The 25,295-nt window shown below is 30.9% G+C and overlaps 1 protein-coding gene across 25 annotated transcripts in view; it reads left to right on the top strand.

Annotated features, from left to right (window-relative positions):
• Nucleotides 1–25,295, top strand: part of LOC139513141 (voltage-dependent calcium channel type A subunit alpha-1-like) — a 215,630-nt gene that overhangs the window by 103,471 nt on the left and 86,864 nt on the right. For all 25 annotated transcript variants that reach the window (XM_071301395.1, XM_071301392.1, XM_071301389.1 and 22 more), the window contains 5 exons: nt 7,029–7,132; nt 10,965–11,080; nt 21,225–21,284; nt 21,673–21,783; nt 22,394–22,460. In XM_071301395.1, the coding sequence (XP_071157496.1) occupies nt 7,029–7,132; nt 10,965–11,080; nt 21,225–21,284; nt 21,673–21,783; nt 22,394–22,460 (458 nt within the window). The remainder of the gene's footprint in view (nt 1–7,028; nt 7,133–10,964; nt 11,081–21,224; nt 21,285–21,672; nt 21,784–22,393; nt 22,461–25,295) is intronic.

Raw genomic sequence — 25,295 nt, 5'->3', positions numbered from 1 at the left:
TGGCTGTTACGAAAGAAATATGTCTCGTAAATATAAAAAAAAAAAAAAAATTTCAACATACATGTAATTATGTGATATTAAAAATAAAGATAGGGATGTAACTGGATAATCCTTTTGAGTTTTGTTTTTGTTTTTTTGTTTTTTGTTTTTTATTTTTCCTTCTTTATTTCTTTATTTTATTTAATTTTATTTTTTTATTTTTTTATTTCTTTATCTTTTCTATAGAAAATGTAAAATATTTCCAATTAAGATTTATTTATAAAAATGACATTGTATTTATCTTATATGTATTATATTGTATGTATATCATGTATATATTGTAATTGTTGGAAATAAAAAAATCAAAAGTTAAAAAAAAAAAACTATTACAAATGTGTTTTAACACGGGTTTAGTTGTAGCCAATGGCAGGCTTTGTAATGACAAAAATGGTAATTTTACGTTCTGTACAGCCAAAGGAAGAAGTGTAAATGACTACCTACTAGTGCCCCCGAGCGAATGTAGATTAATCAATGATTTTAAAGTGCTACCTATGAACGAATTTTCTGATCACATGCCTGTTTACTTCGAACTAGACTTATCTGTTATTCGTCAACAAAACCTCCCCCGAGTCCATAAATTCATTAAATGGGACAACAATAAGTGCGATGAGTATATTGAAATTTTACAGTCTCATCGTGACAGCCTCTTGAGTTTGGTGAATGATCTATCTTCCGAAATTGATATTAATAACGCAGTGAAGGAGATAACCCGAACTATCTATGAAAGTGCATATAAAGTTTTTGGACACTCTGTTTTATCTCGAGGCGATATATATGTTAAACGACCAAATAACGAATGGTTTAACGAGAAATGCGCAAATTCACGAAAAGAATTTCACACTGCTAGAAATTTTTATATGCGTCATCCGACAGATACAAATAGACATTCATATATAACGACTAGAAACAAATTTAATAAAGTCAAACGTAATGCACAGTTTAACTTCAAGAAAAGGAAAGGAATCGAACTTTGTAATATTGCAAAAAGGGAACCTAGAAAGTTTTGGTCCGCTGTAAAACCGAAAAACAGATCAAAATGTTTAGTTGAAAATAATGAGATGTTGAACTATTTCGAAAATATTTTGGGATCGAACCCACCAGAACTTTGTGATGAAGTTTTACATTTATTAAACAATACCGACTTTGGTGAAATAAGTATTGATATTCTCGATTCAGAAATTACAGAAGATGAAATTATAAAAGCTATACAGAAACTTAAAACTGGCAAAAGTTCGGGAAATGATGATATAATTGGTGAAATGTTAGCTGCGAATCCTCTTTTCTTTGCGCCTATTTTTAAAATTCTTTTCAACTCTATGTTTGACAATGGAATATATCCAGATAATTGGACCGAATGTATAGTTATCCCTGTACCCAAAAGCGGTGATTTGTCAGACCCTAACAATTTCAGGCCGATTGTATTGGTGAGCATTCTTTCTAAGATATTTACTAGCATATTAACGGAACGTTTGCTGTCGTGGTCGGAAGACGAAGAGAAATTAATAGACAATCAGTTTGGTTTTCGTCCTGGTCGTTCAACTGTTGACGCCATTTTCACACTGCATGGCATTATATCACATGTTTTAGTACAAAAGCTTCAGCTTTTTTGTGCCTTCGTGGACTTTCGCAAGGCTTTTGATAAACTACACAGAAGAATTTTGATATACAAACTGCTAAAGAATGGCATTAGTAACAAATTTGTTTCTATTATTAAAACTTTATATTCATCAGTGCGTCTTCGTGTACGATCTGGAGGAGTGCTGTCAGATGCGTTTGACAATTTTCTTGGTGTGAAACAAGGGGAACCTTTATCGCCTTTGCTGTTTTTGTTTTTTATTAACGACATTATTCAAGATATTTCCGTTGAAACAGATAAAGACATCGTGTCTCTAAATGGATTTTTAATATATTTGATCTTATTTGCTGATGATACCGTACTTTTTGGAAAATCAACGAATGTGTTGCAACATTTACTGAATAAATTACTACTATATTGTAATAAATGGAACATAGAAGTAAACACGGAGAAGACAAAAGTTGTTGTTTTCCGAAATGGATGGAGGCCTGTGGTAAACCGTTTTTATTACAACGACAGAGAATTAGAAATTGTGAACTCCTATGTATACCTCGGTGTATTGCTCCACTATAATGGAAAATTTTTACAAACTCAAAAGCGTTTATCTCAACAAGGATCAAGAGCTTTATCTTCACTAATAAATTCATTGAAACAAATATATGTGACTACTGAACAACAAATTTTCCTATTCGATAGTATGGTTGGATCCGTTTTAAGTTATGGGTCTGAAATATGGGGTTTTCATCGTGCTGGTGATATAGAGCTTATATATAATAGATTTTGTAGATTTATTTTGAAACTTGGTAAAAAAGTCCCTACAAATTTTTTATATGGTGAACTTGGGCACCTGCCATTGCATATTTTGAGAAAATATAAAATCCTGAAATATTGGATTCATATTGTAACTAATAAACCTCATATTGTATATGAAGTTTATAAACTTTTGTACAAAGATGCAAATAATGGTAAAATTAATTGGGCGTCTAACGTAAAAAAATTGTTATGTAACCTTGGATTTTATGATGTATGGATTTCACAAGATACTAGTAAATTATCATTTGATTGTATAAAAACACGTATTAAAGATCAATTTTTACAAAGCTGGAATACAGCTTTAGAAGAATGTAATAAACTTTGTATTTATAAACGATATAAACTAGAATTTGGTTTTGAAAAATACTTAGATTTTCATTGTAATGTATCTATATTAACAAAACTACGTAGCGGCACACTTAAATTAAATGTTGAAGTTGGTCGTTATCTAAATACTCAAAGAGAAAACAGAATTTGTATGTGTTGTAATATGAATGTTTTAGAGGACGAGTATCATTTTGTTTTATCATGTCCAGCGTATAGATCTGTGCGTATAGAATTTTTACCTTTATTCTACTGTTCTTGGCCAAATCGGCACAAGTTAGATAATTTATTACAAGCTCATTCTAAATCTCTGACAGTAAAACTATGTAACTATTTAAATGCAGCTTGGAAAATTAGATCGCATATATTGTCATAATATTATTGTATACTCTATAACTACTGTTCTCTGCTGTCTTTTGTTTGTCATATATTGTATATATTTTCGTTTGCCATAGCATGTATATGCTTCTTGCAAATAAAGTATTCATTCATTCACTCTGTGGTTAAAGTTTTTGAAATTTTAATAACTTTCTTAAACTATACTGGATTTCTACCAAAGTTTGACAGAAGCTTGTTTATGATCATAAGATAATATCCAGAAGTAAATTTTGTAAAAATAAAATTCCATTTTTTCCATATTTTACTATAATTGGACTTAGTTTTTTCTGCGGGGAAACAAAACATTCACTCTGTGGTTAAAGTTTTTTGAATTTTAATAACTTTCTCAAACTATCCTGGGTTTGTACCAAACTTGGACAGAAGCTTGTTTATGATCATAAGATAATATCCAGAAGTAAATTTTGTAAAAATAAAATTCCATTTTTTCCGTATTTTACTTACAAATGGACTTAGTTTTTTTTCTGCGGGGAACCATTACATTCACTCTGTGGTTAAAGTTTTTAGAATTTTAATAACTTTCTTAAACTATCCTGGGTTTGTACCAAACTTGGACAGAAGGTTGTTTATGATCATAAGATAGTATCCAGAAGTAAATTTTGTAAATAAATAAATCCATTTTTTCCATATTTTACTTTTAAATGGACTTAGTTTTTCTGCGGGGAATCATTACATTCACTCTGTGGTTAAAGTTTTTAAAATTTTAATAACTTTCTTAAACTATCCTGGGTTTGTAGCAAACTTGGACGAAGCTTATTTATGATCATAAGATTGTATCCAGAAGTAAAGTTTGTAAATAAATAAATCCATTTTTTCCATATTTTACTTTTAAATGGACTTAGTTTTTCTGCGGGGAACCATTACATTCACTCTGTGGTTAAAGTTTTTAAAATTTTAATAACTTTCTTAATTAAACTATACTGGGTTTGTACCAAACTTGGACAGAAGCTTATTTATGATCATATTAGATTGTATCCAGAAGTAAAGTTTGTAAAAAGATTACTCCGTTTTTTCTGTAATTTACTTTTAAATGGACTTAGATTTTCTTACAATCATAAAATAGTAACAAGAGGAATATTTTTATTGATTTTTTTCCTCATTATTGTTGAGCCTGCAATTTACAGCAAAAATAGGCGAGACACTGGGTTCCGCGGAACCCTTACAAATTTTTCATGGATATTTGATTTCGTTGTTTTTCAAAAGTCTTCATTCAATCATGCAACAGAATTACAAACATTTAAATAGTGGTTTCCATGTACCAACGAAATCCAACAAAATTGGTATCCTACGAATAATAATGAATCCACTGTAGATATTTTAGTGAAGTTAAAACATAATCTATGTTGGTACCAATGGAGGCTATATATGTTAAATAGATAGCTTGTCAAAATAAGTTAATTAAAGGATCAACGTTTAATTGAATGTACGATAAGATTTGATTTCATACACATTTTATTAAGTGTTAAATTGATTACTTTTATAAAACAATGCTGTTTTACCATAAAATATTTGTCATGCATTGATAATTCAATGATAACAAATGGATAATACTGCCTAAATTAAAGTATTTTATTGTCTCTCAATTTACAATAAATGAGAACCAGATCCTACATTCTCCTTTATTCTATATTAACATCACAACTAGAAGAACAAAAACAAAAAGGATTTGACTCATTTAAATAAAATGTCTGATATGCCTTTGTTATTGGGTTTTTACAAGGAAAGCCAAACTCACCATCCCTTTTTTTTGTGCATATAAAAGAGGTTTTAAAGTAATTTGTGGTTACACAATCCCTTGATAATTTATCAGTAATGTTAAAGTATGGTTCCAGACATGTTAAATAAATAAGTAATTGTTGAAATTTGAAGAAGAAATGCCATGTTAATTCTTATGGTTGAGGTAACTACATTTGTAGTATATAAATGAGCATAAAACAGGCAGGAAGTCTACAGGAGTCATGCACTTTAACTGTGAAAAATAAATTTCTTCATATTGTTCACGATATTTTATTTTGATTGATTTTCATCAACACGAGTTTGTAATTGCTCCAGACAATTTCAGTACACCATTACAACTTATTATGTACATTCAAATGCCATGTCTTTGTTAATCTCATGACGATACAGTATCATTGATCAACCATAAAAAAAAATCAGTAATATTATCAAGATTTCCCTCGAGGTTATAAGGGGCAGAATATATCTTAATACAAATATTGATTTATAAAGAAGCAAAATTCTTTATGTGTAATCATAATGCTAAATTTTTGTCATGTTGAATTAGGGTCGATGCTGATCAGCATTTTTTATTATATACCATTATTGAATGTTTGGGGAATTTTAATATTCATCTTTTATGGATGTTATGAAATTTCTGTCTGGTTAAATTAGTATAGAAACTCATTGACTTTTATTTGATGAATAATGCAGAATCTTTCTGACATATAAGTTTCTTCGTGTCTGTTCGATAATTTAAATTATAAAACTAAGTAGCTTATATTTAAATATCAAATTAAGTATGATATTAGTTTTATATATGCAGGTTTTCCCGTGCATTAGGTGTAATGGTTTTCTAATGAAATAAAAAGAAAAAAAACTGATATGAAAGTTTACGCTGGAACTTATATATCGTGTAGAAAAATGTCTTTTTAGACAACACAATGACAAAATCCCAAATACCATTTCAGTCATTGGCCTTTCAATATAACTAACTAGAATCTGCCCAATTCTAAGGAAGATTGGTGGCAGCTTAATCTTCAAGTGTATAAAAGTTAAAAAAAATATCCACTGAATAGTTATTTGGCTTCAAATATAGATTTACAATATGGATTTACAATAAAAATACAGCTAGAAATTATATACTTTGATGTAAAAACAGATAAATTGTATTTGTAATATGATCAATCGTGCTGTATCGTTCATCCATGATGATATCTATATCATTCATGGTTTGCAAAAGCTTGATCGCACCCCTTTCTTGTATGACGTTGCGTCATCGATATCAGTCACGGTTGTAAAGGCTTTATCAAATCCAAGATCAGTATTACATATTATTGTATAGCAATATAATATTTCCAACAGAACGTAACCAAAAGTTAGCGTGCAATAAATTCTAATATTGCACTAGTGCAATAAATCTTCAAAATTCATGACGTCATCAATGACAAAATCTTAGTTTAAACCAATTTTTACTTTCAAATATTATATTGCTATACAATAAAAGGGTTATTGCATGAATATTGGGGAATATTGTCCCTCGTAGAACATATATTGCACTCGCAAGCTCGTGCAATATAAAATTCTACTCGGGACAATATTCCCCAATATTCTTGCAATAACCCTATAATATCATTTGAAAAATATCCCCTTTGAGGTATATAATAAAGTGTCTATGAGATGGCTTTTTCAATATCATACACTGTACAAACCCTTCAACCAATATAATCCCTTGAGTGGAGCTCTTGGGATGGTATTGGTGTTTTGGTTGACATGGATGTAGTATTAATAAAGCCATATGATATTCTCTATTAATTAAACTGGGGATAAATTGATTTTTATGTCCATATTTTTAGATTCTTAGATTTTAGCATCCTTCAGTTTTGCCTAACGGAGTACTTAAGCACTTCAGAGTGTTGAAATCTCCATATCTATGCTCATAAATTAAAATACTTGCAAGTGTCAATCAAAGACGGTTACATATAGATAACAGTACAAAACGTAGAAAGTGCATTTTCATCTTCAAATTATGTTTACCTAAAAAAATCACTAAATTGCATATAATGTCAATTGAAATCTTTCAGTATAAAAAAAAAATATGTAGAATTTTGAAAATATAAAATTTCATTACATGTTTGAGGTACAATATTTTATCTACTTTCAGACAAATGATGCAATGGGACCATGGTTCAACTGGATATATTTTTACCCACTTATTATATTAGGATCCTTTTTTATGCTCAATTTAGTTTTAGGAGTTTTAAGTGGGTAAGTAGTGTTGTATACATTGTATGTTTGATTATAAAACTATTGAGTTAAGACTATTGATTTTTGGTGCATTGCCTGTATTAATGATGACTTATAGATGTTTCGATTGACCTTCTTTTCCTAATTAGACTGTAGATTGGCTATTCATATCATACCATCAAATATAGTTTGAGATCACATCAGCCAAGGACTTCTGGTTTAAAGAAAAACAGTATTTATCTTAGTAGGTACATCATAACTTGTTAACAAACTGATGTTATTAAGTGCCCTTTGGAGATTCCACAGTCTTATTATCTACTTGACAAACTGAACCACTTTCTATTGTTTCCTTGACAAATCAGTGGGATGGGAATGTTAAAAGGTGCCATTGTACTCTTTGAATATAAAGTACATCCATCAAACTGCTAAGCTTAAGTTAAAATAGTCACAATCATCCTTAGGATATTTGCTTCCAAAGTAAGAAGTATGTGATTAGAAACCTGAAATGAACAAGCATAACTCAAAATTAAATTGTTGTTGGGTTTTTTTGGGGGGAAGGAGGAGGGGGGTTCAAATGGTAAATTATTCAAGAGATTTGAGTGCTTAATTTGCTGTAGTAATGTAACTATGATTTTATAAACCTGTAAAAATTTACATATTTTACTTAAAATGATTAATTTACAGATTATTTGGAGAAAAATTAAATACATGTCACAGCTTTATACCTTAAATGATATTTTACATTTATTCACACCTTTTATGTAGGCATCTTTAAGCAAAGAGGGGGAAAGGCTAGCCTCTAGGTCTAACAATAGGTGATGTTATACATGTTCTAACAATGACTGAAAGTCACTCTTAACCAACATTCTTCAGAACTCAGTTTTTAACTGACAACAGCAAATATTTGTCTACAACACACTTATATCCAGATGGGACTAGACACAATTCTGCTGTGATTTTTATGTAAACAAACTAATGTTATTAATGTTTACAACAGAACAAATGAGAAAAGATTATTGATTTTCTCGTTGGATATGTTTAGATATTGTGTTGAGGCCAGTTACTTGATTGTATTGATAAAGTTGGTATCCAGGTTGTTTTATTGTACTTTTTAAAGTCAAAAGGTCAATGTGTTGCCTATTGTCTTTTGGCATCGTTAGCATCTGTTAATTATTTCAAACTTTAATTCTTCTGAAATCTTACTATGCCATTTGAACATAACTTGGCCACAATAACCTTTTTGTTTAGATTGACCATTTCATTCAGAGGATTCCTGCCTGTCAACAGTTGTTAAAGACTTTAGTGTCTTACATTCTGCACGAAGGCGTTTAAGAGTTCAGATCTCTTATGCCAATTGACCTACAATCATATTTCTTGCTGTTAAGATTTTTCTAGGAGAAAACAACATCTTTCCACCACAGTTTATCACTCTCCAGTTCTTTCATACTTCAGTGAAGAAAATAAGAAGTAACATGACTTATCTTTCATTTCTCAAGTTAAAATAAATTGGAAAACATTGAAATAATCATCAGTAACCATACAGGCAAATCAGTATATCTAGAGAGCAATAAACACTGCATTGGACAAGTGTCTGTACTATAAGTCCATCCTGACCTTATTATGTATTATGTAGTTTCTTTCTATGTATTTTGTGCATGTTACGGTAATACAAATTGAATTATACAGCCTCTGTATAAAGTTTCATCATTTAGCTCAACAGCAATGATTCAGTGCTCCTTTATAATAAGCTGTATAGACTTTTTAACAGGCATGCTTAATTTAGAGTATAGGTAGCCATGGTGAAGTGGTTATCCTATCAGACTACTAACACAAAGGTTCCTGGTTTGATCCAGGGACTGAATTTTCGGCTCTCCCTTGTGAGTTAAGTCTTGAGAAACGATGATAGTCCGTTGGATTGGGACAATAAATGGCTGGCCCGTTTTAAGAGACAGCAATATCCATATCTCTTGTACGTAAAAGACACCATTGTAGATTTCCAGAAAGAGTAGGCTTATGCCACGACAAGGTAGCATTCTCATCCCCAAAGTGGAATGGAATTAATATAAGTGGCAATAACTTGTTTCCCTATCCACTATAAATAAATATGTTTAAACTAATGTAGAACTTTTAAATTATTTAGATTAAATGTATGTTACAATTTTCTTAAGCTTTTATTATTTTATACATAAATCCACTCTAAATCTTTCCATATTTTTCTAGATGATAATATTTTGAAGTTTACAGAATAACAATCTGACCTTGGCCTTTATGACAATCAAAATATATTGAAATGCCTTAATGCAAGCAACTGTTGTTTATGTATTTGTTATTCATTTTTAAGATTTTTTACTGTCACATAGAAGCCTAACATTCCCTTGGTAGAAAATTGGCATTATCAGGAGAATGTACATTAAAGCCATGTTTTACAAATATCAATGAAGTCATTCACTATCAAATGTAAACACTTCCTATTTTTAGATCTTATTGATTTCTCTGAACTCTGTGGAACTAAATGGCTGTTTGAAAAACAAATACATTTGTCTTCAAATTTATTTCAATTTTGTGTAAAATCTCAGGTTCTAATTTGGTGTTTGGTAAACCCATGAAAATTTGATTAAGAATCTGTCGACTTGGAAAATGGTAATGCTATCCATCCTGTGAGTAACTAGTCAAATTGATCTATTACTCTTGTGATCAATATGGACGTTTGCTATAGCAAGTGATATATTCCTATTGGACTGTTATCAAATTACCACATTGTTTTATTGCTAGAAAAAAACTTGACGTCACAGTTTCTCATTTCAGATTAATTGTACTAGTTTGCTGTCTTCTAAGGGCAAAAATAATGAGAAGGAAATACATTTGTACCTAGTTTCTAATTTAGCTAAGAAAAAAAGATAATTTGACAGCTACGGGTTAACACGGATAGAAAGTTTCATGTATTTCATTAATTTCCTCATCAAAATATCAGAAATAAGAAAAGACTGAATATTATTCATTTCATGTTTCATTGATCATTGGTATATACTTCTGTTGCCTTTATTCATATAATGTGTGATTATTATTATTATTATGTACTGGTACTTATGATTAACCAGAAGAAACAGTATGAAATTAAACACTGTAATCACTCAAAATAAAAAATCCTGTTAATTCACATTAAAAAAAGCAGGTCCTGGGTATTTGCTGATGAAACAACCCAATTACACAGGAAAAAATCCCAAACATCTACAGTACTGTCTATAAACAAAGATGGCATAGATCTATAAAGTATGTCAAGCTCTAGATCACTGAAGTCTAGACAAGCTGTGAATACATTTAGCAAAGACTTATATGAAATTGAGAATGGAAATGAGGAATGTGTCAAAGAGACAACAACCGGACTAAAGAGCAGAAAACCGCCAAAGGCCACCAATGAGTCCTCAATACAGCGGAGGCATGCTTCAGCTGGCCCCTGAACAAAAATCTGTACTATTTTAGTGATAATGGACGTCATACTAAACTCCGAAATATATAAAAAAAATATAAATAAAAAATCATAGCATCAAATTTCTGCCATCAACACAATGTTCTTTGAAAGTAACAGACAAGACAAAACAAAGAGATAGAAAAGATATACTTTTACATTTCTTAAACAATCATTGGCAAAGTTCTTGGATTGGAACATGCTTTATTATGAAAAATCTGGTTGTTATTATGTACAAGGTTTCTGTATATCATTGGTGGCATGCATCTTCTCAGCCATGAAATTTATATATGCTGAATGAAGAACTAACATGCTCTGTAATTGGTTTTGATGACCCATGAAAGATATGGTAAACATAGATTAATGTCTAATTTATATTCATTTCAGAGAATTTGCCAAAGAGAGAGAGAGAGTTGAAAACCGCCGTGCTTTCTTTAAATTACGCAGACAGCAACAGATAGAAAGAGAATTAGATGGATATTTAGAATGGATATTAAAAGCAGGTATAACTCTTTTTTAAAGTTTCTTACATAAATCATTTTACAATTGCTTCATTGTGCTTAATTTTATTTATTTACTTTTTGTAAGATTAAACCAAATATTTTGTTAACCTGTTTTAACAGTAATTGGTTGTTTCCATATTAGCATCATTTGTTCAGTTTTGCATTCCATATACCCTGTAGGTTTTACAGTATATAATGTATTGGAAGCTCAAGGGTAAAACTTAACAGAGAAATAAAAACATTGGATGAGAGTTCACTTGAAAAGTATGACAATTAACTGAATAAGGGAAGAAACAAAGGCCTTCTGCTGACTTAAGATCTGTAAAATTGTTAGTTTAAACTTTTGATCTTATATTGGCCTTGAATACTGCACTTTTGTTTACTTGATGTTTTCAAAATTTAGTAAACATGTCTTGTTAATTTATATAAAAAAATAATCGGCTTAGAGAATTGTTTCATAGAGTTATAAAAATTGGATTTAATGACAGAAGTTATGTATTTCTGTATATATATATAGATAAAATTAGATATGGGGTATGGATAAATGAGACAGAAACCTAACTGCAAGAGAAAAAAAACCCACCAAAAAACTATCTCACTCTTTAGCAATAAGAAATATAACTAGTGTCTGTCAATGTCAAGTTTTCTGACTTAGGATAGAATGAAAACAAATATATGTTCAGTACATACAGATTGATATTCATAGACATAAAAATAATAATATGGTATAGCCATATAGGGTATTAATATTGATTAGGCAGCAACACAATAACACAAATAAATGTATCTAGAGGTCAACAGCCTTTATTAATAAATTGATATCTTTACAATATCGAGCTCTATGAGTAAAAGAGTTGGGAATACGACAGAAATAACCTGCCCTCAACAACAGATTCTAACAACAAGCACTATGCTATGATATGACAACAACTGACACAGTGCCTCTAGTTCTTTCATCCAATCAAAAAAAGAACTTTCAAAATGTATAATTTGGTAAAATGTTCCTTTTTAATATAATGTATCGTTAATGTGACATACCTATATGGTATGATGATTGTATTAACAAATTTCTATCTTTCTTCACGCTTCCTTAGAAGAGGGTATGTGATCTAGTTGTAGTAAACAGTATTTATATAAATATGTAGTTCATATATTTTAAAATTATTCTTATCTGTCAATCATTTGTATCAGAATGCCTGACTTTGAATGAGTGCATTATGTATTGAAATGAATGATTTATTTTTATTTTTTTCTTAAATTCTATAAGTTCAGAATACATACAGTGTGCTTCTTTGTGTAAATTGTTTGAAAAATCTATGCAATGATAGTATTATCCATATCATAGATCTGTTGCAAGATGATTATGATAAATTTTATCCAGATTCATTTGTGTGAAGGAATAATTTCTTTTTAAAGTTATTATAATGACCCTGCATCCATCATCTAAAACTGTAACATGCCTCAGAAACCATCAATCTAGAAATAGTGTTTTGAAAGTCCTTTTCAGATTGGTATTAGTCAATGTTGTATGTTACTAAAGGTGGCTGTACATCAGAGCAGCTGGTATTAGTCAATGTTGTATGTTACTAACGGTGGCTGTACATCAGAGCAGCTCATTCTTTGGCACTTTTTGGTATTTCTCTGAAACAAACTTGTTGAAAATTGACACTTGAGAGGTTTCCTTTTAAAATCGGAAGCATTTAATCACATGTGTTCATGGATGCCCATTATGGTCATTATACTTTTGATTGTCATGTATGACCTTCATACCTATAATTGGCAGAGACATTTCTGGGGCAACACTAGTTCTTTGGTCTGTGTTTGAAGTTTGAAACATGTTTTGAAGCTTTTTATCATTCAATATAGTTGTATTAATTTGTGAAAGTGTCTTATATTATTTTAAATGTCCCTACCATTATATGAACATGATAGCTGACTTAACTTAAATGGCCATGGTCATTCTTTTGATTATGATGTTTTATTGTTCCTATGATATTTTCTGTCTCTTTTTAAAAGAACATAAAAAACTGGATTGATTGATTTCTTTTCACTTACAATTTTAATACATCCATTGTTGTTGTAGCTTACATATTGTTTTTGCTAGTTTATGTTTCTTTTCTGTGTAAATGTGTATATATATATGTATTTTATTGTAATATGTTTTTATACCCCAAAGGCAGGTTAAACTAGTAAACACTTTCAATGTTAAGGATTTTTGTGTTCTTAGTCATAATCTGATTAAAAAAGCCTTTTCCAACTGTTTTTTAAGTTTGTTGTGCTTATAAAATTTCATAAACATTTGAAATACCACCTAATTGCAAGGAAAAAAGTAAGAAACAAGTTTTGAATAACCTTTTCTTCACACTGACTTGACAAATTAATATTATTTTGTTGCACACTCATTCTGAGTTATAGGTAATTTTTATCAACTGATATGTTGCATGCTGATCAGATTATCTCAAGAAGAGATGACATCATAAACCCTATTTCGTCCTGTTGGTAGCTGCACTATACAGGTGTTTGTCTCACAGAGATCAAAGTTGTAGTATGCAAGATATAGACATGAACTTTTTGTATAAACATTATATTTTCAGAAGGTAGAAGACCTTGATGCTTCTTACCTTGTATGCAGTAACATTATGTGACAAAGTTTACATCTGTCCAAGGTCAATTGTGCTTGACCTCATTTTCATGGTTCAGAGACTGCTTGAAAAAAAAAAAACTGTTTGTCAGGTGAATTTCTCACTTCAATATTATGAGTAATAGGATAACTATATTTGGTTTACGTCTGCATTACCTCAGCCTGGGTCAACCTTACCTCGACCTCTTTTCATGAATCAGTGATCAAGGTTAATAGTTACATGATTAGGTTTGTTTCTCAGATACATGTACTATCAAAAATAGGTAAACTATATGTGGTTTATGGAATTATTGTAAGGGTAACTTGTCAGTCTGGCAGGTTTCATCTGACGTTGACCTCATTTTAATGGTTCATTGGCTAGGGTTATGTTTTTGTGTTTTGTCTGTGTTAGAATGATTGTAAGTTGTTCATGTCTATCTGGTAGGTATCATCGGACTTCAACCTCAGTTTCATGGTTAGTTTTTGGTTTTTGTGTTTTGTCTGTTTTTGAATGATTGTAAGTTGTTCATGTCTATCTGGTAGGTATCATCGGACTTCAACCTCAGTTTCATGGTTAATTTTTGGTTTTTGTGTTTTGTCTGTTTTTGAATGATTGTAAGTTGTTCATGTCTATCTGATAGCTATAGGTATCATCGGACTTCAACCTCAGTACATGTGTATCATGGTTAATTTTTGGTTTTTGTGTTTTGTCTGTTTTAGAATGATTGTAAGTTGTTCATGTCTATCTGGTAGGTATCATCGGACTTCAACCTCAGTATCATGGTTAATTTTTGGTTTTTGTGTTTTGTCTGTTTTAGAATGATTGTAAATTGTTCATGTCTATCTGGTAGGTATCATCGGACTTCAACCTCAGTTTCATGGTTAATTTTAGGTTTTTGAGTTTTGTCTGTTTTAGAATGATTGTAAGTTGTTCATGTCTATCTGGTAGGTATAATCGGACTTCAACCTCAGTTTCATGGTTAATTTTTGGTTTTTGTGTTTTGTCTGTTTTAGAATGATTGTAAGTTGTTCATGTCTATCTGGTAGGTATCATCGGACTTCAACCTCAGTTTCATGGTTAGTTTTTGGTTTTTGTGTTTTGTCTGTTTTTGAATGATTGTAAGTTGTTCATGTCTATCTGGTAGGTATAATCGGACTTCAACCTCAGTATCATGGTTAATTTTTGGTTTTTGTGTTTTGTCTGTTTTAGAATGATTGTAAGTTGTTCATGTCTATCTGGTAGGTATCATCGGACTTCAACCTCAGTATCATGGTTAATTTTTGGTTTTTGTGTTTTGTCTGTTTTAGAATGATTGTAAATTGTTCATGTCTATATGGTAGGTATCATCGGACTTCAACCTCAGTTTCATGGTTAATTTTAGGTTTTTGTGTTTTGTCTGTTTTAGAATGATTGTAAGTTGTTCATGTCTATCTGGTAGGTATAATCGGACTTCAACCTCAGTTTCATGGTTAATTTTTGGTTTTTGTGTTTTGTCTGTTTTAGAATGATTGTAAGTTGTTCATGTCTATCTGGTAGGTATCATCGGACTTCAACCTCAGTATCATGGTTAATTTTTGGTTTTTGTGTTTTGCCTGTTTTAGAATGATTGTAAGTTGTTCATGTCTATCTGGTAGGTATCATCGGACTTCAACCTCAGTTTCATGGTTAATTTTTGGTTTTTTTGTTTTGTCTGTTTTTGAATGATTGTAAGTTGTTCATGTCTATCTGGTAGGTATCATTGGACTTCAACCTCAGTTTCATGGTTAATTTTTGGTTTTTGTGTTTTGTCTGTTTTAGAATGATTGTAAGTTGTTCATGTCTATCTGGTAGGTATCATCGGACTTCAACCTCAGTTTCATGGTTAATTTTTGGTTTTTGAGTTTTGTCTGTTTTTGAATGATTGTAAGTTGTTCATGTCTATCTGGTAGGTATCATCGGACTTCAACCTCAGTTTCATGGTTAATTTTAAGTTTTTGAGTTTTGTCTGTTTTAGAATGATTGTAAGTTGTTCATGTCTATCTGGTAGGTATCATCGGACTTCAACCTCAGTTTCATGGTTAATTTTTGGTTTTTGTGTTTTGATCTGTTTTCAGTTACCATAAGCAATAAGTTATTTATATTGGGTGTATGGAATAATTTTAAGGTGTGAATGTCTACATTTTGTATCTTACAGGATTTATCTGACTTTGACGTTCTTTATAAATGTAAATGTCATGTGATGCTTGTAGTAAACTGTTTGTCATTCAGGCATTCAACATAAAATCAATGGTTAGTAAAACAGTCGAGATACTTCAGCCTGTGCACTATTTATTGTGTGTTTAAATCTATGAAGTAAGGTCTAGATGGGTAGAGGGGAGGTAAATTGTGGGAATGTAAATCAATCTGGTTTTTCTCCCAACACTGTATATGCCTGTACCAAATCAGGTTATCTAGACAATGTATTCTTTGTTGTTGTTTGCTTTTAATATTGTACACATGTGGGGATGAGAGTGCTCTGTTGTACTGTCTATTGTGTTGTACACATGTGGGGATGAGAGTGCTCTGTTGTACTGTCTATTGTGTTGTACACATGTGGGGATGGGAGTGCTCTGTTGTACTGTCTATTGTGTTGTACACATGTGGGGATGGGAGTGCTCTGTTGTACTGTCTATTGTGTTGTACACATGTGGGGATGGGAGTGCTCTGTTGTACTGTCTATTGTGTTGTACACATGTGGGGATGGGAGTGCTCTGTTGTACTGTCTATTGTGTTGTACACATGTGGGGATGGGAGTGCTCTGTTGTACTGTCTATTGTGTTGTACACATGTGGGGATGGGAGTGCTCTGTTGTACTGTCTATTGTGTTGTACACATGTGGGGATGAGAGTGCTCTGTTGTACTGTCTATTGTGTTGTACACATGTGGGGATGAGAGTGCTCTGTTGTACTGTCTATTGTATTGTATACATGTGGGGATGGGAGTGCTCTGTTGTACTGTCTGTTGTATTGTACACATGTGGGGATGGGAGTGCTCTGTTGTACTGTCTATCGTGTTATGTGTTTCCTGATGTCCTGGTTCTTTTATTCTTAAAGTCAAAATTAGTTTTAGTGTTTAAATATTACGAATGAAGACGAAAAGACAAACAGAAGTCTGCAAAACACTTCATAAAAAACAGTCAATACTCAATCAATTATCAGTGTTCATATTGTGCATGCAATTGAATGTGACCCCTTGTAGGTTTCACCACATCTTGGACAAATGATCATGAGGGCACTGACTAAGAGTAATAGGTCAACAATATTGTATGTTCATTATTGTAAGATTATATGTTTATTTGCTTTGTAATATGACCTTTGCCGTGTTTTCACTGGTATGTTTAAAAATGATAAATTCTATCTTTACGCATCTTTAGATGAGGGTATGTGATAATAGATGTAGAAAATACTTATATAAATGTGTAGTAATCTATAGAACTATAACTATGTGCCGTCTTTTTCCATATTTGTTCCATATAAAGTGCAAAAATGGTTGATTGCATTCCAACTGCTTCAACAAATTTAGTGCGACTATTGGAGTACCCTTGTCATCCATGTTTTTGCATGTTCCTCTGCATGTTAGGACATATATCTAAGGAAATATAATAAGAATTAATATTGTAGCAAAGAGATGTTTCGAAAGTGTAATGATTATCAGATAGGGGTCAAAGTTTAATAAAATTTATTTCAGGTACAATATGTATTAGTTGTAAGATCAATTTCACCTGCTTCTCATTGAGAAAAGCAGCTTCCAATTTAAAGTAAGGCCACACCAATTCAATTTCTTGTTCTACAGATTTTTGGACTCCAAAATTTGGGGCGAGCGAGCGATTTGAAAATTTTAATAAAAAAATATTTAATTTGCAAATTTTTGAGGAGAAGCATGAAAAGTAAAGGCGAGCGATTATAATTTTTGTTTGTAAACATAAAATAGTAGGTTTTGACAATATTAAAGCTTGATTTCTCACTTGTACTTTGACATTTCTTTAATTTTTTCCCTGTTCACCAAGAAATAATTAAATCTGGTCTATGTATGTGTGACTGACAATGAGACAATTCTCCATCCAAGTCATAATCAGTTTGGGGACAACCCCTTAATGTTATAAATATCCCTTTTACACGTTTTATGAGGGATCAATATAAGTTATAATATATTTGTTTGTACAAAAGGGCTCATATTTTCTCAAAGAACTATATATCTATCTGGTATTAAATGGTCAAAACATGTCCAAGAATTTTGTTATATTCCTGGACTTGAACCATGTTAACACATTTACTTTAACAGTTTAATATTATTCAAAATAAGTGGACCCCTCTTTTAGAAAAAGTTGTTTAAAATATGATGTAACTCTCCTCTTTTTGAGTACAAAATTCTAAGTTTTCAAAGGTTTTGTACAGAAGAACTATACAAATCCTTGGAATTTCTATTTTCTTTTCTACATCAGTAAAATGACCCCTTGTCTGAGGGAGGGTTGTTCTCAACCTGATAATAACAAACACAGGTCAAAGTACAGCCTTTTACACAGGGCTTTGATACAGACCAAACAGCAGGCTATAAAAGACCCCAAAATTATTAGCGTACACAATTCGAACAGGAAAACCAACGATCTAATTTATATATCATGTATATTCAAACGGGAAAATACCAATACACAACATCAACAAACGATAACTGCTGAATGACATGCCCCTCAATCAATCAGGACAGATGCATAAACATGCAGCGGCTATGGATAGTTTTGTTTCGCCAGCATACAATATAATTGCAGTTGAAGGCAAATCCTTCAGAAGTTCTTTGTACTTTATTCTAACAACGAACATTTTTTGATAGGGAATATAAGTAAGGGGGAAAGTAACCATTTTTTTGTTCTTCACAGGTATTCCCGCTGATATAAATTTATATCGGAGCACTCCCGCTTTAGATAAATAGGTTTCATGCTGAAACAAATATTCTCACAGATATTTACACAGTGTGGTGGGGTGCTTTTATGTTTAAAATCGTTATATACAGGTTAGACTGTGATTTTAAAAACAAATGTTGATATCTTTTTACAATATTTACAAAAAAACGGTGCGGGAAATGGACATGACTACATTTCCGGATGCGGGAAGCGGGAATATAAAAAAAATAAAAAAAATTCTGTTTTGAAAAAAATAGGTGCGGGCGGGTCCGTCGAACAAGGAATCAAATTGGTGTGGCCTAAGCTCATGAATTTTGTTAGAATTTAAGGTAATGTCTTTGGGTACACCTTTTAATTTGCTTGTACGAACCTTATTAAGTAGATCAGTTTTGAGGACAGAGGACAAATTTGATCAAATGAAGATACTTCATTGACTTAGTTTTAAGTTAACCTTTAAGTACTTTAAACTTTTTTGAAATAAAAGCATAGGATTATAAAATGAAACAAATGGATCTTTTTAACTTACTTTTTATGCTTCAAAGATTATTCAATTAACATTGCATATAGAAATAAAGAGATGTGTATGATTGCTAATGAGAGCTATCCACAAAAGTTCAAATGAAGTGGATGTAAGCAATTATAGGTAACTGTACAGCCTTCAAAAATGATAAAAATCCCATACTGTATAGTCAGCTACATAAATTCGATAGAAGTTCTTGAGAAAACCATTCAAGCAAAAATGAATGGTTTTGAGGTATTTGTCATTCTTTGGTTAGAACCGACTTTTAAGTCCTCAATTATGTAATGGTACGATTCAATAGGATTTTGCGAAATCTTGTCTAAAAAAAGTGGTCATCATTGATGTTAAAACTGTGTAAAGATATTCTAGTTTTTAATCAAAAATATTTGAAAGAGATAATTTTTGTTTCCCAATATTCCTGTTGAGCTACACACCTTTATACCCTAGCTACCTGCTCACCAATATAAAACAAGTTACTGATTGTTAATTTGATAAACATTCAACATATTGTAATGCAGAATAGTTTTGTAAAGCATCTAAAACTAAATTGTCATGAAGTCTATTAAAAGAGACATGACATGATTATTAGTTATTTATTTTCTGGGAATAAATCAATAAATATTAGTCTTAAAGCATGATTTATGTAATTAAGTTGGTCAAAACCTTATCAATCAGTAGTTTTTAGGTCATAGAATTCAACTCTGATTTAGTGAGGTTTTGAAAAAAATGAACAGAAACCAAACTTCTGATATTGTGTAAATTGATATGATAGGTCTACAACAAAATACTAAAATCTGTCTCTCAACAATATCATTGTCCTTATTATTGATAGAATTGACAAGGTAAACCATAAAATAAAAGATATATTTCAGTCTTTTCAATAATCAGGTCGATAGTTGCATTTTATGGAAATTTAATTCTGATTATGCCAACTTAATTATCTAATATATTGATTTTCAATATAGATATTGCAGCAATGCCATTAAAAAAGTACTGAATACAGCCTAATAACAGGTCCATTAATTTGTGCATGTTAAATAATTATCTAAAATATACATAATCATTGATGTGTGCATCCATGTTCAGTTTTCAAGGATGATAAATTCTTCTTATTGTACATTGGAATTACAGCACTAAATCACAGAAAGATTTACATGGTCTTTATCGTACATATTTTGTATACCAATTATTTCATTAAGTTTCAGCATCAAGTTCTGCTGGTATTGACATAAGGCATGCTTTTTACTTACTGTTAGAAGGCTAGATGTCTGATAGAGATGTTTGCCAAGTTCTCACCAGTCCTTTTCTCAATATCAAATATGTCTTCACAAATGTTAATACAGGACTGTGGCAAGATTGGTTTAAATTCTAAATTTAGTTTTAAGTTTAGTAATGTCCACTTATATATGCATTTATATACATGCCAATTATATCTTTAAAATGATTTCTTTATGGCTTAGCTTGAAATTTGTTCATGTAAATATTATAATTTGCAGTTTTGTACTTGCTTAGGTAAAGGTCTGTTACCCATTTCATTGGCCTGGTTCATCTCAGCTTTGGCTCATACAGCAGGTGCTGCATTGATTTGTAAAAGCATTTTACTCAGCTTGTTTCTGAATCCTAGATATTTTTCATGAGCATTATATTGTTATGTGATGATTTATCTGAATTAATAGTGTCTAAACTAAGCTACATTGGTCTTCAGTCCAAACTTAAGATAAAAACAACAAATTTTGGATTGGTCTCAGCTCAAACTTGGGTCAAACCATCAAATTTTTGAACAATAAACTGCATTGGCCTTTAGCTCAGTCTTTGGCCAAATTCAGTCACATTTACCGCTGCATTGTTCCCAATTGGGTTCAGTTCAAGGATCAGGAAACTTCAATATAATATTCAAGAAAAACATAGCAAAGTTGAAATCTTTAATGTCATGTCAGATTTAAGACTTTAAATTCATTGTATGTTGTTAAAAGTGAAGGAGAATTTCAATATTTTTATAGATGCCTCATTCTTCCAAAGTAATATATATATATTCTTTATTGTAATGTGTTAAATTAGAATAAAAAGTATTAACATTTTGTTTTACAGAAGAAGTAATGCTCAATGAAGAAAGAACAACAGATGAAGATAAATTAAAAATAATGGAAGGTAGCAAATATTTATAAAACATTTTACTCTTATTTAACTTTACAGCTTGGGTATTGATAATATTGTTTCAGTAAACAATATGTAGTTAGTGAATGATTGATCGATTTTTACCATTTTCTTTGGACATTTTTTGCACTTTTACCAATGAAAAACCTGATTTCTGCATTTTATAAAGATGATCTATGGCTAGTTTTGAACTATTTATTCTATTGGAATTATTTATTAATATTTTCAACTTATCTTAACATAATAAATTAGTCAAAAAGTCAGAGTGCGCTAATCAACTAGGTAGCTTTATACTTTATGGTAGAATCTCAGCACTTGCTGAAATTTTATCTCCTAAGAGATTCCATGGCCAACAATGGTTGAATACAGTTTTGTATTTCAGCGAGACGGCGAGCTGCAGCAAAGAAAGTAAGACAGTTAAAAGAAGGAACAGATGGGAGTGATGAAAATAATGATGATAATGACGATGATTTATTAGCAGATATGAATATGCGTAAGATCATTTACTGTACATACAATGTTAAACAATCTAAACCATAAACAAACATACGCTTAGATCATGCCTAAGGGTGATTTCTCATTTGATTATGGAATGACAGTAAGGTTTGAGGTTATGCTTACCCAGAGAGGTAATAAAGAGGCAGTTCTCAAAAAAAGTTATATTAATTGTGCATGGTGAATGAATTTAGTAAATGTTCTAGCAATAGGAATGATGTCATTTTTAAAGGAATATTTAAAATTGGAGTTATCTTCCTTTGTCCATATTTGTGGTAGAACCAACAACAATAATAGTCTTAATACAATGCAATGTTTAGTTCCCACTGAACAATGCATGCCTTCTTGAACTTCAAGTGCTCACATGCACTTGGGTAAAGTATATCTTACATTTGGACTGAGAGATGGAACAAAAATAATCTGTCTTTCAATAGCAAATAAATTTCTGTCACATTTTTCTTCAGGTGACAGCTTTTTGTATGGCACTTTTGTTCATATGGTTATGCTTTACTTTGAGACATGTTTTCTATCTAGTCAACCCTCCTTGATATATGCCAGGGTATAATAGGTGGACATTTGCTTATAGTAGATCAATTTTTCTATTGCAGGAAATGGTTATGGTAGAAATTATTCAGGTCGTTGTGCCTCGTTTTGGCAAGCAGAAAAAAAGTTCAAGTAAGTTTTTGTAATCTTATTCAGTTACAAATATTTTTGATAATACAAAATTCTATTGTGTATCATTCAAGTTGCTTTTTGGGAGCCATAATTATAAGTTATTTATATGATATATCTAGCTTTTGGTATTGCAGAGTTGGCTTGCTGTCACAGCTGTAAATAACAAACAATTTACAAGAACATGTGTTTGGTTCTAAATAATTATATTGATTTTGCTATCAATAGTAGTCTCCTTTCCTTACTAGGATGAAAACCCTGCTACACTGATTTTAGAAAACAGAAAAAAATCTATAATTTTACATTTTTAACCTTTAGAATAACTACCAAGAGCAATGAACCATGTTTTTATTTCACAAACACTGGGTAGACTTACATGTATGTCCCATTTAGGGACGACATCAAAAGTTCAATGAAGGATAAAAAACTTAATTCACATAGTTTTTTCACTGACCCCCACACCCCCCCTCTTAACTTAATTTGGGAAAAATTGATTGACCAATAAGGATATATGTAAAATCGATTTTAGATTAACAAAACTTGCAGCAATGTTGACCCCCCCACCCCCAAACTATTTGATTTAAGTTTTTTATCCTACATCGATCTTTTGATGTCGTCCCTTACCTTCCTTAACTTTAATAATTGAGTGCATGTACGTGAGTCATTGAAACGCTTTGTTGAAATGGGCATAGATATAACTGGAAACTATTGGAAATTCATTTGAGGGAATTATTTTTTTACAATGATTTTTAAATCCAGGAGATCAGGAATGTTTACTTCAGAACTTATTTTGTATGGAGCACTAATTGAAAAATTCATTTACAGTATGCTTTTTATAGATTTAAAAAGCTGATAAAGTGGAATTCTTATTACCCAAAAGGAGACTAATTTCAATGTCATGATATGTGGCTCAGAGATGTCAATGTCATGAGATGTGTCTTAGATATTTCAATGCCATGAAAAGTGTCTGAGATTTCAATGTCATGAAATGTGTCTTAGAGATTTCAATGTCATGAAATGTGTCTAAGAGATTTCAATGTCATGATATGTGTTTAAAAGATTTCAAATGGCTTTAAAGTATATATAGAATTACCATTGGATGTCAAGCAAACAACTATCAATCAATCAAAATATATGGAGACTTTCTACAATATCTGGAGTGTTGACACCTGCTCTCTCTTTCACCATTGCTATGGTAATCTATTTTCAATTAAAGTTAACCATGGTGGTAATACCTTAAAACATGTTGGAAATGACCAAGATCTTTGTGCAATATGCCAGCAAACATTCAGTTATTAAATTTTCCAGTACTTGTATGTTGAGTTTGAGAAGAGAATCTCATTCAATTGAAAATATCTAGCAGACTTTCCTGCAAGTTTTGTTTATAAAGCCACTGTCTGTATCAAAATATTTCCTCTCTTATACACATTAAGCTATGAAGACTTGTTAATTTATACTGTTGAAAAGAAGATGACGATGAATTATTGTTGTTTTGACATCATTACTGTATTCCTGTGAAGTAATAAATTATTTGCTTGTTAACCCTTCTCCCCTTTGAATAACTGGTATTTATAGTGAGAATTATTCTTGGTATCAAGAAAATACTCATTTTAATTATAAATAACTACTAGATGACAAAAATATATCAGATATAGATTTTAAAGAGGAATTTATTCCAGAATTTTAAAGTCATTTGTATTTATATTTATTGTATTATTAACTTTTTGTTCCTGTTTGTCATAACATCATTTTTATCAGTGCCAATCTTTACAGATCCAAAAATGATAGATATCGGTGAATACTTATTTTATAATTATTAGATGCATGAATTTGTTATGAATTGAAAGTAAACTAAATAACTATTTTATAAAATGTCAGACATTGCAAGAAATGAATATAATGTTTACTTTTTTCCTTTAACACATTTTGTGTCACATGCTTATTCACTAATGAATGAAGTTGCATTATCCATCACAAGACCCCTATGTTCACTTTGATTAATGTAAATAACAATATATGTTAATATTATAGAATCTTTATTCATTTCATATTATATTCATAAAAGCATGAAAAGAAGTATTTTTTTCTCTCACTGTCACCAGAATATATCTTATTAAATAGTCATAGTTTATTGTCTCTAGCTTATTAGGTAGGTAATTATTCAGGGAGGTCAAGGTACCTGAAGTATACATTGTTGAATAAGAGATTTAAAGTGTAGAATGTAATTATGATTTACCTTTCTCCATCAAATTTTCTATAACTTATTATGACAAAAAATGCCAGTTAGTGCATCTGACCCCATCCTTTGCCTTGGTTAGCTATACTAAGTTAATAAAGTTCAAACCTTTCGCCAATCTTCTACCTGTTAACTGCATACATGTTTTATCTTTATAGTCATGTTAATTTTTGTCTTATTTTTCTCAAATACCACAAAAAACTACTTTCTATATAAAATGCTTTTGAATTCCTTTACCATGTGGCTAAAATCTGACCTAAAACTTGTTTTGTTAAGAACATGTTTATCATTGAAACAATTGCCAGTACTTGTAATTTATATATATGTTGTGTACATTTTATTATTTTGTAAAGGTTATTACTTGTACAAATATAATTGTACCAGTAAATACTTGTACAATTTTTGTAAAGAAAAAGATAATAACTTGTACAACACATTATCTTTAAGTTACAGTGGAGATCACTTCTAACCTATCATTAGAACTGTCAGAATAATTTGTCATAAGCTGTTCTTAACTGTCCTAGAACAGTTCTACCCTAGAACTGTTCAAAGAAAAACTGTCAGAATCAGTTCTAGGTAGAGCTGTCTAAAACATGTTCTAG

Source organism: Mytilus edulis, chromosome 2 (genome assembly GCF_963676685.1).
Source record: "Mytilus edulis chromosome 2, xbMytEdul2.2, whole genome shotgun sequence".
NCBI classification, from domain to species: domain Eukaryota; kingdom Metazoa; phylum Mollusca; class Bivalvia; order Mytilida; family Mytilidae; genus Mytilus; species Mytilus edulis.
The sequence above is the reverse complement of the archived record's forward strand: the minus strand, read 5'-3'. Positions and strand labels throughout refer to the sequence as shown.